Below are 15,480 nucleotides of genomic sequence, written 5' to 3'. Positions count from 1 at the left end.
CTGTGGGCTGCAAAGTCGGTCATGGTCACAGCCCTGCCGTGTCCCAGTGTTGGTGTAGAGGGGAGCTCCGGGCCATTTGACACCCACGCTTCGGCGTCTAGAGTCCTGGGGCGCTACTCTGTCCTCCACCCCGGGTCACCTCACCTCTCCTCTGGGCCCTGATGGGGTGACACCCCTCTTCCCTCTCCCCCCCCCCCCCGCTCCCTTTCCAGATGAACAAACAGGGCTGCTGCCCTCAACTAGAGCAGTGCTGCGCTTAATGCTTTCCTCCTGCTGCCTAAACCAAAATCAACTAATCTACTTCGTATTATATTGTGCTTAAATGATTCCAACCTGCCTGTCTGTTATAATAAGGGTCTTTAGAGGCAGCAGTCAGACTCTAAACATTTTATTAAAAGGAGGATTTCTTTATAAAAAATATTTTATAGATGTTTCTAGGCAACAATAAAAAGAAATTAGATGCTAAATCTTTGTTAAAGACCTTTCAAAATCAGATAAACATTGGCATTTTATGTTTTTGTTGTTGCCGTCTTTTTATTTTCTGTAGCAGATTTCCTAATCTTTACGTTTTCAACACCTGTGGTGAATTTACGACTGCCAGATACCTCAGCCCCCGGGCTATACGCTGCTTCAAGGTAGACAGCTCATCAAAATGAATGACGAGTGTTGAGACGTGAACTTGACCAACCGCAGCTGAGGGGTAGCAAAGTGGGACCAACGGTACGATTCTTGCCTCAAGGGGAGGAAAAAAAGCTGTACTTTTGTATTTTTCAAGAATTCAGTCAGCATATGTTTATCAAACCCAGGCCACATACAAAAAATATCAGTATGTGCTCAAAGAAAAACCACTAGAAATGATAAAGCCCTAAAATAACAGCAGGTTGTGGTCTCTTCTTCACAATATAAGCTCACTCGGGAAAAACAAAACTGGTGTGGTCTGCACTATGTGCCTACAGCCTACCCATATATTTGCAAACAAAGAATGGGAATGCATCATAGCACAGACGTGTGTGCAACTTGTTGACTCGCCTCCACTCGCTTTATCAGGTGATGCAGCTACTGCTCACTCCTTCTCACCGCAGCAAAACACCTTAGCTACACAAGTTTGTTGTGAAAGTTAACTCATAGGATATGAAAGAGTTGCCATGCTGGCAAAAGAGAGAGCAATGGGCTTGCTTGTTCTTAAAGCAAAAATTCCCCCTAAAGTAGAGTGCACATTTATATTACTTTTCCTGCGTTCCAGTTCAGTGGATATTTTTGAACATGAACTTTTCTTCCCAACTTCCACAGAGTCTAGACAGAGTTGTCTGTGACGTAAACTCTGAGCTGTTCCATTACAAATTATGTATCTATGTGTAGCGTTAACATCCAAAGCAGCGGCTTTCCTCTGGTTTTCTAGTTTTGTATAAAATACATAATATTCCTTGAAAGTCACCCAGGGTCCTGCAAACGTGTTCATAAAGGTGTTTTACATATGCCTAAGAGAAGCGCCAGAGACTCTGTCTCCTGGTTGCATCAGAGATTAGAGTCGGCTCCCTTTTTTCTTCACATTAACAAAGGTCCTACATGCCCAAGATCATAGGAATAAAATATTTGAATTCTGTTTTAAGATGAATCTTCCCTTTGGCTTAACTCGCTGGGCTGACGTGGAGACATGAATGAAAATGTACCTTTCAGTTAAAAGGAAATGAAACCAAGTAATTTTTCTTTCTATAATTCAATCATGCTTTTTAATTGTGGCTTAAAAAATGCAGTCAAAGGGATGAAATGACTCGAAGAACACTAAGGCTTCGTTCGAAAACGCACACTACTACTCTATCAAAAAGTAAGCACAACTACGTAAGTAAGCCTACTTTCTGTAGGCCTATAAGCCAAGTATACTTTTGGTCTTGTAACCATGGTAATCCGTGCCAACCTCATGTGACCAAAACGACGATTTGTAAGAATCAAAGTCTGAATTATTTTAAAATATATATTACGCCTAGCAAAGTGAAATCTTATACTTTTACTTACTATAAGGTTTCGGACATATTAAAAAATCTCACATACTTGTTTTAGCATGTTAATATGGAATTTCGAATGCAACTTAACTGAAAAGACCTGCCTTGCAGTCTTCTCAGGTCAGATTCTGTGTTTATCAAACTTAACTTTATCTAACTCCAAATTTGTTGTGGTTACTGAACCCATAACTACGATCAACATCACTGGATGTAAAAGCACCCTGTGCCACCGTAAGCCTTTGTCTCCACATGGCACGTGCCATAGTCTCTCTCCCCCTCTCTGTCTGGATGCTGCGCTCTGCCTGGTGATGAAGTAGAGGAGCCTTCAGCAGAAATAACACTGCACCACCTGAGTCCTCATCAGCGGCGCTGCGCTGCACATATCCCATCAGTGCGCCTCACTAAGACAAATCTCCCTGAGCCGGCCATATTCCCCAGCATAGTAGAGAGCCGAGCCAAGCAGAGCAGGGACCCTGGAGGGCCCACCATCACTGCGCCTGACGCCAGCGCTCCACCTCCTGACAGATTAGCTTTCACCGAACCCTCCACACAGCAAATGGAGCAAAAGAGAATGAGAAGGAGGTGTTGAAGGGGAGAATATGTAGAAGTAAAACACTGGACCTTTTTTCAATTTGTGTGTACTTGAGCATATAAAAGAGTCAGCCCACTCAATCCTTCTCTGAACATCATGTTTTTTTCTAACTCCTGTAAGTGGATTTTGCACTTCCAACAGGGCCGTGACTCCTGTGGCCAAGAGAGGTGACGGAAGTGATGATTGAGGGTGGTTTATCGTAGCTGTTTTTAAGCATATAAACGTACTTGGCCAAGCTGACAGGGACAAAGATAGGAGAGGTAAAGGTAGTGTGGATGCCGCGAAGGAGACAAATGATGAGAGAGAGAAGCCGATGCACTCAAACTGCTGCTGTTGACCTTGGGCCGATGATGTTCCTGTCGAGCAGAATCCTTCTGGCACGCTGCCCCGAGCTGCACTGACCCCTTTTTCCAGCTTTCCATCTAACTCTCTTTATGTCATCTCTTTTTCCAGCATTTGTTTACATCTATCATGCTACTTTCCGGTTCTCCAGCTCACCTCTTTTCACCTCTCTCTCTCTCTCCGTTCAGCTCTGTTATGATTAATAGGTATAGCTCTCAAATCAGTAGAGCATTTGTAGAAACTCCACGCCGAATAGATTAAATTGACTCACCCACTGCTGGTGACCAAAATGACCAGAATGTGCTAATTTTATGACTTAGACTTCCTTAGAATTCCATAATAACCTTTCAGCATATTGTAATTCAAGTGCTCTGAGAGAAAACACCTCCTCATGGCTCTGCTTTCAGGCTTTAAAAAATCTAGCTTGTGACGGACGACTTTGACCAATCACAGGTCATTTCAGAGAGAGAGCGTTCCTATTGGCTGTGCCCCGACTGGTGGGCGGTGCTTGGTATTTCCTCAACTGATCTCAACTTGTCTGCCGGGTCACAAACTTTTCTCATTTTACAGCTAAACAGTACACTACAAGATGTTTCTGAAAACATTTGAGGCGGAAAAAAAAGGCATTACAACAGAATATTGATTCATATTTGATCAGTGCTACCTAGTTTGAACGTTTGGTCGGAGTTTGCGAGTGATTGACAGCTGCTCAGAGACGTCAAGGCTCCAGCTTGGCTCCAAAGGGTCGTTTTCCTCCGGTCTGTGAAACCTTGCAGATGCCATTAGGAGCAACGGAGGACACCGGAGGACACAGAGGCACGTGAATTTTTTCAGATCACCTGCCTCGTGCACTACTGTCAGGATATAGTGACAGTTTTATAAAGATAATTTTTTTAATCATATTTGCTCCATGTCTACCCACTGCAGCAATGTGGCATAGTAAGAGCACCAAGACAGGTCCTGACGTCTTCTAACAACTATTTATTTTGTTTATGTGCTTACTTCTGTGACACCTCTCCTGTTGTGTCTGCTCTACCTAAACAGCTGGTCCTATCTCTGTGGATCTATTTTTCTCAGCTTTTTCCGCACATCTGTTTGCCTGCGTTGCTTGACGTGTGAGTTGAAGTGTCGGTACACCTGCACAAGTGTGGAAACGGATTTTAAAAAGGAAACATCACCAGACAAAGTGATATCAGTGAAAAGGTTAAGTGTGTTTGGGAGACAAGAGGAGTCAGGCGACCTGCAAACTGATTTGGCATGCTGGATTAGGTTCTGAGCGCAGAGCTCTGGGGGCAGCTTTTGAAGGGCAGGAGCCGTGAACGGGCCACGCACTGTCTGCAGACGCTTCCTAACAGAGCCATAGGAGCAGACTGGCTGTCACTGCTGGCTGGTATGCAGCTCACATCTCGCTCCACCCAGGGCTTGAACGGGAGCTCAGGCTAGGGCTCGGCAGCACTTCAGCTCCTCGCCTCTCCTCAGAGTAACTCAGCCACTCCTGTCAGGCTGAGAAGGGGGAGGAGAAGAAAAACAGAAAAAGAGAGACATCAACGGTAGTCGGATAGGTGAGAGAGGTTAGGATAAAGCTTCATACAGTATATCTTGACTGTCAAGGCAGTTCACTTAAAGCATTTACTGGATAGTTATTGAGAGGCTTTGACGGCAGGTGGTCCGAGTGAGAGATGAAAGAATTCAGGAAATGTAAGGCTTTTCATTTTTCTTTACGTCCACCTTAAAGGGTAGGGTTCGTTGCAGTGCTTGTAAGCCTGTTTCATAGGTCCTAGAGTGTTATAGTCGCGGCAATGACCCGGGAAAAGAAAAATATTTGAGAATGTGACCCACGCCATAACCAACAGGCTACAACTGTGGCCTGACCCTTGTATCAGATGATGTGGGATGAAATTGAGGTCTTGACCTCTGTCGTTAGAGGAAGACAGGGCCTGCTGCAACCTGTGGTCCCTTATGGAGGTCAGGGGTTATAATAATACGGAAGGGCGTTGAGTTTTAAATCGTGAGCCGGGTCACTCAGGACTGAATAAATGGGCCATATTTGTTTGTTGGCTTCTGGGTTTTAACTTCGCAGTGTTAAGGTTTTACCTGCATGGCAACTTCCAACTAGCTCTACAGATTTGTACAGGGGCTTTAGAGTTAAATGCTTTAGTCATGTTTTGTGAGAGACACAGAAGACCAAACTCAACTCCAATTATTTAGAAATGAAGACAACTGAAACACTACTCTGTGACAGAGTAGAAGATTGTCAGCGCTTTTAGTAATGGCTTATAGACTCTCCAGCTGTAGCAAAGCTGGCCTAAAGGCTTTTATAGTCAATAGCTCACTCTAAGTGTTGGATCTTGGGAAGTTCTCTACAGTGGCAGCAAATGATCTTGAGATCAGCATCCAGCAGAGTCTTCCCTCAGCTGACCTTATTAAAAATGAATCACATTGCAATCTGTGTGTTTAGATCGATACGTTGTGTTAACGCAGAATGCACAATCGGTGTGATTAATACAGTATTTAGGCACATTGCTTCTTAGCCACACTAGCTTTACTACATGTTAAAATAAGGGAGTGTGATTGATCACACAACTAAGTGTAATTTTCCACCAAAAGACAAATATGACACTACCTGAGGTGGTAATGAGTGAGGGTGTGATGCATGTATATGTAGTTTGTATCTACACTTTGTACCCCTGGAATATGTGTGTATGTGTTTTCCCATCTGGTAACACGCGTCTACAGCAGTTTATCAGACAGCTGGTCTCATCTACCAGAGACAAGCAGCTTGTGCTGCTTTACATTGATTTAGGAGAAATGCTGTTACCTGTGGAGATATCAGTTTGTCTGTCTGTCTGTCTGTCCGCCTGTCTGTTTTTGTCTCCCTCTCACATCTGCATGTTGGATATAACTGGTATTGACACTTTTTTTTCTCTCTTCTAGGCTTTCCGAATGAGCCTGCAGCTGACATCGCTCTGAACACAGTAAAGAGCTGGATCGAAGAGAATCCTGATAAGGTAGGACATAGCAGGGTAATGCATGTTCAAAACAAATAGCTGTCAATCTCAAGCCACCGATCCGTTTTTGCCGGCACTGTCTATTTTAGTCTTCTGTTGCGAGTGGAGATGATTGGACCACAGCAGAAACACAGAACGCTAATTATCAAGCGTCCCCGTACCAGACAGACATCTCATCCACCTGTCCCGCTTGATCAGCCGTTTAGTTTGTGGTTTGAATGCATATCAAATTAAAAGCCAGTCTGAGACTAATCAGGCCTTAAATGGTCTGTTGGACGGTTTAATTGGTCTATGCTTGGGAGAGCTATTAAACCCAAAAGAACATAAACACATCAGATGAAATAATCTGAAATTGGTTTTGCATTAGATGAGTTATAATGATGCCTTTCAAGGACTGAAGGCTCAAATAGTTTGGCATTCAAGTTTCAAAATTGTTAATGTCATATGCACAACAATTACAGAGAAGCAGTCGTTGGCAATGGAAATCTTAAAGCTCAGGCTCCCTCCAGCAATACTCATTTAAATATGTATAAAAACAAAAACACGTGAAGTGAAAATAAGATAAAGAAGATAAAGCAGCGGATAAAATATAGGGTAAATATAACATATATTAATTGAATATATTTGTGGTGGACAGTAATTACTAAATGGATCTAAATGAATAAACTGTAATGTAAATAGGGATGTAGTAAATGTATATGCGTAATGAGAAGTAATATATATGTATATACAGAGATGTTTACAGTTTATGAATTAGTAGGTATATAAAGGTAAAGTGACATGATCTAATCCATTGTACCACCACAATTTATTTGATAAAAAACATACATTAGCTCATCTTAAGCAAAAACCACAAGGAATGGTATAATCTGAAAAAGAGACGATCATATTCAAGTTGAGCTTTTAGCTGAGTAGAAAAAATACAGTCATCATTTGAAGTGACCATCATAAAGAGAGATAATAAATCCATCTCCCCTGTGGGACACTGAAATAGATGTGGACATTTTAATTTCAGAGCTGCTTCTGCTGAAGATTGAGCTGCATGCTGCTGTAAAGATCCAATATTACTATTGCATTATCCACCCAGTGAGAAAAACAAATACTGTGTGTGCTAGTTTACAAAGTTACTACTTTGTACTGATATCTATGTGGCCTTGATGTCAGACTAGAACTGATTATCACGTAAAACAGTGTCATATTTTGTGTTTGTCACCCAGTGTGTTGAACCCTTTAAATGTGACTGTCTTGTAATGTGTCAGCACTAATTAAACAGGTCAAACTCCACGTGAAACTGTTGTGAAGACCACATTAAAGCTAGGACTAATTTCAATATAGGCAATTAGTTACACAAGGCTTTTACAGCAGCATTATTGTAATATTATCATCTTGATATATTTTCATTAACAGTTCATGATGATAGAGTTTTGTCCAGTTGTCAGGAGGCTGTTTGTACTGGACAGTCATCAGTCTGCGAGGCAGTGAGAGATGGTAACCTTCGGGGGTCATCTCTGTTTACTGTGCCACTGTTTATATCTGTCACTGTGGATTGAGGTGTTTTATAAAGCTCACAGCTTGACGTGTTTCAACATCCCTCAGCTGGTGTTATGGATGTTGTGAACAGGCATGCCAAATGATTCCAAGCTGCTGGATTACTTTCTAGTTGATGTGCTATGTTTCCCGGCACTTGTTCACTGCCTGATGATCACTGTAACATGCACTTGGGGAATCCATCAACACTCTGGCGTAAAGAAGGTTTTATATAGCTTATTGCTGACTGTAAATAACGAGCTAATGTGCAAAGCTGACTTTTGTGGTCGTGTTGTTCCACATCCAAGGATTGCTACTTGCCGTACGGAGCCTGCACTGCCGCACATAAAGAGACAATTTTGTGAGATGCATTGACTGATAGCTATCTCTGGTGTGGGGTTTAGATAAAGTGGAAAATATTGCAATTCTTGGAGAGGGGGTAGACGTCTACGGAGGCTTCCCTGAACACTGTTTGGCAAAGCTCCGCAAGCACAAGCCGTGGATCTTCAACTCTAACTAGTCCAAGAGTGAGTAAGCTTTTAACGAGATCAGAGAGAATAAAGTGATGCATTTTACCCAGAAGCACAGCAGTATTAACATTGGAAAGTCTTCCAATCAAACCACAGAACAACATGCACTGAAGCAGGAGGTCTTCCCCTCCAATTTTCAATTCATACACCATTGCCTGGTGCTTACTCTGGGTGCATCCTGAAACTGATTTTTAAAAAGGATATGTAATTATATCAGTTTAGTTTTTACCAGACTGAATTTAAGCAGAATTCAAATAAATGTCTTTCATAGTGCCTGAAGGAACAGCATGATGTCTTTCCTGTTAGCTGCCTTAACGTTTGCACATTAAATGTTAAGACGAATGCCGCCTGCTTTGTCTGATATGTTTAGAAAAGCAATTCATCAACGTAGCATTTACTCGATTGACACACCCGGTGTCAACCTGATTGATAACTGACACGATTCTGTTTCAGAGTTTGAGTCACAACTCATGAGAACATTATGAGCTGACTGCACGTCTTATACAGAGCTTAAAGTCAGTAAATACATTGGAAATAAAAGCCTACTGTACAATATTGTGCAGGTTGTTGTTTAATTAATTTTCTCTCTATGGCTGAGAAAGAGAATGAGATGTTGTGTGCTCCACCATCAAAAGGCTCGTCATAGTTCAGCATCGCTACAGAAGTTCAAATCCCAGATTGCAACCAGCTTTCCGAAGATAGAGCGAGAATGAGCGGTTTGAAGCCTGGTTTATCGTGCGTGGAACAATAGGACTAGATTGCTCCGCTCGCTCACCTCCAGCTCTGTGCGCTCGGCCCGGAGGAGCCTGTGTTGTGGGCGTCCACAGAGACGAGTCATTTCGGGGCCATGATAAGGGCTCTGCTTTGGGGAAGATACTGTGCTATTGTGGCTGAATTTCAGTACAATGGGCTGGCTGAGGATCTAACACACTGGGGTGGCAGAGTACAGGCCACAGCCCCCCAACGCAACCCCCTCCGTGCACACACACACACTCTCTCACTTGATAGCATTGTCTGCGTATGTCCAGCTCTTTGTGTGTGTGTATGCTATCCATAGTGGTGTAAAGTACATTAATTCAACTCCTGTATTTAAGTACAATTTTGATCTACTTTTCCATTTTCTGCTTCTTTATACTACATTTCAGAGGAAAATATTGTACTTTTGACTCCACTTTAATTTGCTTTTTTCTTTTTTATTCATTTAATAACTTGAGTTACTTCTGTAGTTACAGATTCAGATAAAGAATATATATATATATATATATAAACATATAATCAATAAACAAATTATGATGTGTTATAAGTTAATATAAGAGAAGACTTTATCAATATCACAAGATACCCAGCAGCATATAAAGTAATTAAAATTATCCCTATCTTTACCAGCTGCAACATTAAAGAGACACCCACATCAATAATTGTAATCGAATAATACATTATTATGGAATGAGCCATTCTGCATAATAAGTACCGGTTTACCTCGCCATCAGACGACTGTGCAATCTACAGTATGTTTCCGACGGGAAACTGAAGCCGTTATTTATGCTCTCGCCAAAGCAACCAGTCTCCATTGAGAAAAAAACCCCCAGTAATTTTACCTCGCACAACACCGGGGTTGCTGGTCTACCGCTGACTTGATCGGTTAGTTTGTTTGTGTTATTGTGTGACTTTGGTGAATCCGAACTAACCTATGCATAGATGGATACAATGGCTTCAGTTCCCCGTTGGAAAGGGCTGACAGCAAAGTAAAGCGGTGAAAATATTCTAGATATAGCGTACACTTATGACATTGATTTTTTTAGGTAGACCTATCTTTTAGGTGGCTAAAATACGTTTTGCTGCCGGCCTCGTCCACAGCAGTACATTGCTTTGCTCCAGGACCGGTACTCCTGTCTGTTTCTCCAAACTGGGGGTGTGCCAACCGTTATCTACTGTAGGTAATACACTGACTATGGATACTGTCCTTCATACAACCCCACTTCAAAAACAACACTATCCCTTTAAGTAAAATATAGGAGTACGTCTTCCATTACTGATTATCCAGTTGATATTCATGAGAGTTTGTCAGTTTGCAGTCACACAGCAATTGGTCTGTAATTGTCTACTGATTGAAATGTGCACACAAGTGGGTTTGAGGTCTTAGGGCACTGTTACATCAAGGACTTTGTGTACATACAGTGTGTGTGTGTGCAAGACAGGGAGAGAGAGGGGAAAAAGAGGACACTGAGTGATTGATTAGCAGTGAGTTTATCTCTCAGGCCAGCACACTGTAGCCCTGATGCACTCAACAGCACAGAAAGGGCCCCAATGCCAGTGTGAAATTCACTCTTAAAAGCATCTAGACTTCCATTGTGGAAGAATAAACAGCCTTGCTGTGGTCAAGGAGAGCAGCTCCTTTAATCTAGAGAGACCTGAGTGCAGGAATGATCCTTCAGATCACAATAGATGAAAGAATAACGGAGGTCGGCCTCCGCTTCCCTGTATCCTCCACTCAAATAAGCGAAATAGAATATGTGTAAGCAGCAGACCAGAAGGCTCTAATTCCTTCAAAAAATGCTTGCAGACACAGAGGCAGTGACAACCCGACACAACCAGTTCTCCATATGGTATCGGAGTAGTTTCCTCCTGCTCATAGCACACACGCCCCTACGCTCATCTGGCTTTGGTTTATTTCTCATTTTCACATCTAATTTGGTTTAATTCAGTCTTACATAGGTTTAATCTAGAGATGAAAAACACGGTCTGACACTTTATTTGGCCGCCACGGATGTGCTCTGGATGGCCAAGCTTTTTAATGAAGCGTTTTCGAGAGGGCCCAGCAGTCCGGCACTACTGACACAGTCTGAACACTTGAGACAGATTGGGAGTTTGTAATAAGCTCTGCTGCTCTGTGCTGCTCAGGACAAAATTGATGTGTAGAGATTTCACCTTTCAACATCACTCTGGTTTGGGCTTTGGTATTAAGCACTGCACTGTGCCGATGACGCTCCCAAAACAGGTGTTTACATCCCTTTCCCTGTCCTGTGAATGATCTGTTTACCTGAGCAGCATTTGTCATTTAAGACACCTGATAATAAATTCCAGCTCAAGTCAGGGCCGGACACTTAACGGTGATTTGTGACAAATGTCAAGTGACTATTAGGAATAAATACAGTATGGTGTATGTTTTGTATGATTGTGTTTTTCCATGTGAATGGATATCAGTTAAGGAGGTTGTCTTGGTTTTGGCAGATGGAGCTATGACATGAGGCCATGACTATGACCATTGTCATTCAGCTCAAGAAGATGGATGGTTTACGTTATCATGGCTATATTGTGCGGTTCACCCTTTAGAAAATGTGAATTACATTTTTGAGTATTGTGAGCAGCTTTATCAAACAGGCATGGTAAGCAGACAGTAAAGCACACGTGCTCCTTGTGCTTGTTTATCACCGTCTATACATGCTGGTGAAAATGATGATGAATTGCCTCGGAGAACACAAAGAGAATACAGAGTCAAAGTCCCACCTCCAGCTAGTCGCTCTGTTCCATTAGCCTCATCCAGACTTTACGAGATTTCTTTCATCAGTCTTTCTAAAAGGCTGAAACATAATAATGCATGTTATAATGACATCCTCTACTGTAAGGGACAGTACCTCCATTATAACCGAAATAAAAGTGACTATTTTCTTAGTATTCAACAACATCTCTCATGAGGTTTTGATAACAACATGGAAGTTGGGCACTACAGTAGATACAGCAGACTGGAGAGATGTATGCGATCAGCCCACTCATGTGAATCTGGTCTGTGGTTCTTACACAGTCAGACTAAATCTTTAAATGCTCCGATCAGCTGGGGACTAAGACGTGTGTGCTCGGCATTAATGATGAGTTACCACAGAGTTTTTGATCGGCACACTTACTGGATAATCTGTTGCACTGCAACCGAAAATGTACAGTTTATCGAGTCTCTGGACTACAGATAAAAGCCTTTCTTGAATCAATGGCTGAAAACTGTAACAAGTACTATTCCAGTTTAGGCTTTTTGTTCATCTCTGAAGGACAAACCATTGCTATTCTTTTTACTAAATCTGGGACCAGTGCTTGGACTACATGGACACTGAGAAGGCCTAAAGACAGATTTTAATGCTAAGGGATCAGGGCTGTGTATTGGCAAGAAACTGGCGATACGATGTGTATCATGATACAGGGGTTACGATTCAATATATACTGATGTGTTGCGATACTGTAAGTAAGACGATATATTGGGATTTTTTTAAATCTAGGAAAGCTGTCATAGTATAAAGAACTCACCACCATAAGCATAAAATCTGAGTAAAAAAACTTACTTTTTTTAATGTAATCAGACTAGTGGGATCTGCATTTGCATTTAACACAGTCCCTGTAACATCCAACATCATAGCACTACTTTCAAAGGAGACATACACTGAGAGGGCGTAGAACTTTGCAAATTAAATAAAGTATTGACTGAGTTAATCTTTGGATTTAAATTATTAATTAAAAATGTATACAGTGTTTTTGAGAATCAATACAGTATCACAAAACATAAAATCGCGATTCTCGATATTTTCGATATTTTCTTACACCACAATAAGGGATGTAGTCTGTTAAAAGGATCTATAGAAACCATAATATCTGGTGTATGTTCTGGCAAAACTGAGGGACCCACAAGGCTGCAACTATTATTTTCATTATCAATTAAATATTTTCTTCATTAGTCAGTTGATCCATCAGATATCAGAAAATATTTCCCAAAGCCAAAGTTGACGTATAAAATGTTCTTGTTTTGTCTGAACAACAGTCAAAAAGTCAAAGATGTTTAGTTTGAGATATAGAGGACAAAGAAAACCAGTACATATTAACATTTGAGAAGCAGGAAAGAGTGAAACTTTGACATTTTCATTTAAATTTGACCTAAAGGATTGATCTAGTATCAAAATAGTTGATAAACTAATTGTTTCACCTCTAGGGACTTACAATAAAGTCTTTATGTTTAGAGATAAACTGGTCATGTGACTGTTATTCAATCTATTGATGACAGGAAGCTTCTTCCTTCCTTTATTATTTTGCTATTCTTATTTTTCTTCTACGCATTTACGTACATATTTGCTCTTTCCTTCCTCTGTTATGTCAAAAAAGTTCACTAAAAATAGTAATGAACGGTAGATACGCATTTAGATTACAGTATGGACCTCAGTTAATTCAGCTTAGAGTGATGAAAGAAGCCCTCTATTGGAAAACACTTGGAGAAGCGAAAGCTACCAGAACAGACGCTAACACTAAGTGGGACTGTGCTTTAGCTCTCTGTTGCTGCATTGCCTCCTCCTGGTGTTTTTATTGTCTAGTATCCAGTGAAAACACTTTGCCAAGTGTCGCATCTGCAGCCGAGAGAGGCACAAATTTGCTCCCTCGCACGCCTCGAGGATGCCGATGTGCCGCTGATGGTTTGTGCAACTGGCATGGTGTTCAAAGGCTGCACTGGTCTTTTGAAGTCAGTGTCTAGCCCCTTTGAATCATTTTTCTGTGACTGAGAGCATCAGGGAGATACGGCCAGATCAGGAGCTGAGAGCACGGCTAAACACTCGACTCTGCATCCACGCACTGTACCGTCTCGTGTGGATGCACGCACAGTTTGTCCTGAGATAACTGTATTCTCTCTTCAGCCTCGCTGTCAAACACCTGCACATTTTGGCGATAGAAATGCTTTAGAGAGAGTGTGTGTGAATGCCTTATTAGTTTTCTCTGTCAGATAATTACTTTTCTGGCACCAGTGCTAATGCATGCCATGTAGTCTAATACATTAGTGGCAGCCATTTGGCCCAAGGCAGCAGAATGGGGATTTTATGGCTTTTATGATCTGAGGATTTTATTATCTGGCTCACTCTGGATAATATGATGTGTGCTCTTTGATTCCCCTGACCTCAGGTTGGTGTAGTTAAAATACTACTAGTTTCAGTATTTAAATAGATTTAAGACGATATAGATCCAATTTCTGAATTGACACAAAGTTATTTCTTAAATGTTTAACTTTTAGCTCTTATCTGCGGCCGGAAAAAAGCAGTTTTGATTAAGCGCTCCTGCTGTCAAAGATAAAGAGAAGTTTATCACGAGCAGCGAATGCTACAGTATTTCCAGTGTTTATCTGAATGGTTTGATTGAGCTTGTGCCTTCAGAGAGAAATCCTCTCTGCACGAATGGGGATTAAGCCTATCATCTCTCTATCTTGTCCAAAGACCAAGGTGTTGCTTTACTCCTGGTAATTGCAGAATGATCACCTTATTCTCTGATGTAAGGTGACTTTGAGTCTTCTGTTCTGAGGCGGATAAATATTGAATGTTCCTGTTAATGCTCTGTCCCTACTTAAAGAATAATAAAAAAAAAAAACTCTATTCATAGGTTAGATTAAATTTCTCTTTCTCAGAAATAAGTGTATAATTGAAAGGCTGTTTGTGACAACAGAGTAATTGTGATGTAATTGCTATGGCTGTTACTGAGGATTAAAGAGCCAACTAACAAGTAACAAATACATCAATATATATCAGGTATGTATAATTAATTTTTATGGGTAATACAGATCACTGCTACTTGTTTGGGATAATACCAACACGTTCTCATCCCCAACTCGTCATATACTGACCACTTGGCGTCACTCTTTTCGGTCGCAGTAAACACGTGATTAATGTTGTGAAGTAAACAAAAACACATGCTTAGGTTCAGGCAATAAAACCGCTATAATTAGGTTTAAAAAAAACAAAAAAAACGACATGGTTTGGCTTAAAACTACTACGTTTGAACAGTGAAAATATGACTTGACGTTATGAACAGGGGACATCAATGAGCAGCCGATTGTACCGTGACGCACGGGACAAAGCGTCGGTATTTGACACCCTGGGAATGAAAAGGGGCTGGTAAAATGTCTTTTTTCATGGTGAGAAAGACCTCGATGTTTAATTGTTAGGGACTGATATCTCCTCCATATCCAGGTGCTCTTGTACACATGCACTGAGCCCACCAATAAATACAGCCCGCTGCACTCCAACACATGGACACTGAGATATGATGCCCTCTGAGTTCAGCTCTCTCCGTTGGTGCAGATACTGTAGTCCCACCTCCGTGCTTACTGCGCTGGAACAAGCTATCTTAATGACATGCTAACTGATTTAGTGTAGCGCAGATAGCGGTAGGCTGGCACACCGTGATAAAGCGAGAGTGGGTCGAGCTATTGGTTCAGGAAGAGGACAGGAGGCTCATCAAACTCCGACTTGCTCATTCACTCTATTTGAACACAATTTTACACCGCAGTACCCCACGCTGAAGCACGGAGACCTTTACTGTGGAGGTGTTTTGTGTGTGGGTGTGTGTGTTCAGACTGTTAAGTGTATGCTGTTAAGTACGGAACATGACCCAGTGAGCTCGTTTTAAGACTGCCTCAAGTTCAGACAACACACAAAAAAAGAAAAACTCCACTGCTCATCAGTGTC

At 41.5% G+C, this 15,480-nt stretch overlaps 1 protein-coding gene across 2 annotated transcripts in view; it reads left to right on the top strand.

The window, feature by feature from the left end:
- macrod2 (mono-ADP ribosylhydrolase 2) overlaps nt 1-15,480 on the top strand; it is a 455,425-nt gene that overhangs the window by 354,608 nt on the left and 85,337 nt on the right. For both annotated transcript variants that reach the window (XM_074646542.1, XM_074646541.1), the window contains exon 8: nt 5,869-5,942. In XM_074646542.1, coding sequence (XP_074502643.1) covers nt 5,869-5,942 — 74 coding nt within the window. The remainder of the gene's footprint in view (nt 1-5,868; nt 5,943-15,480) is intronic.

Source organism: Sebastes fasciatus, chromosome 9, assembly GCF_043250625.1.
Source record: "Sebastes fasciatus isolate fSebFas1 chromosome 9, fSebFas1.pri, whole genome shotgun sequence".
Classification (NCBI taxonomy): domain Eukaryota; kingdom Metazoa; phylum Chordata; class Actinopteri; order Perciformes; family Sebastidae; genus Sebastes; species Sebastes fasciatus.
Note: the sequence above shows the minus strand (reverse complement) of the source record. Positions and strands in the feature narration are given on the sequence as shown.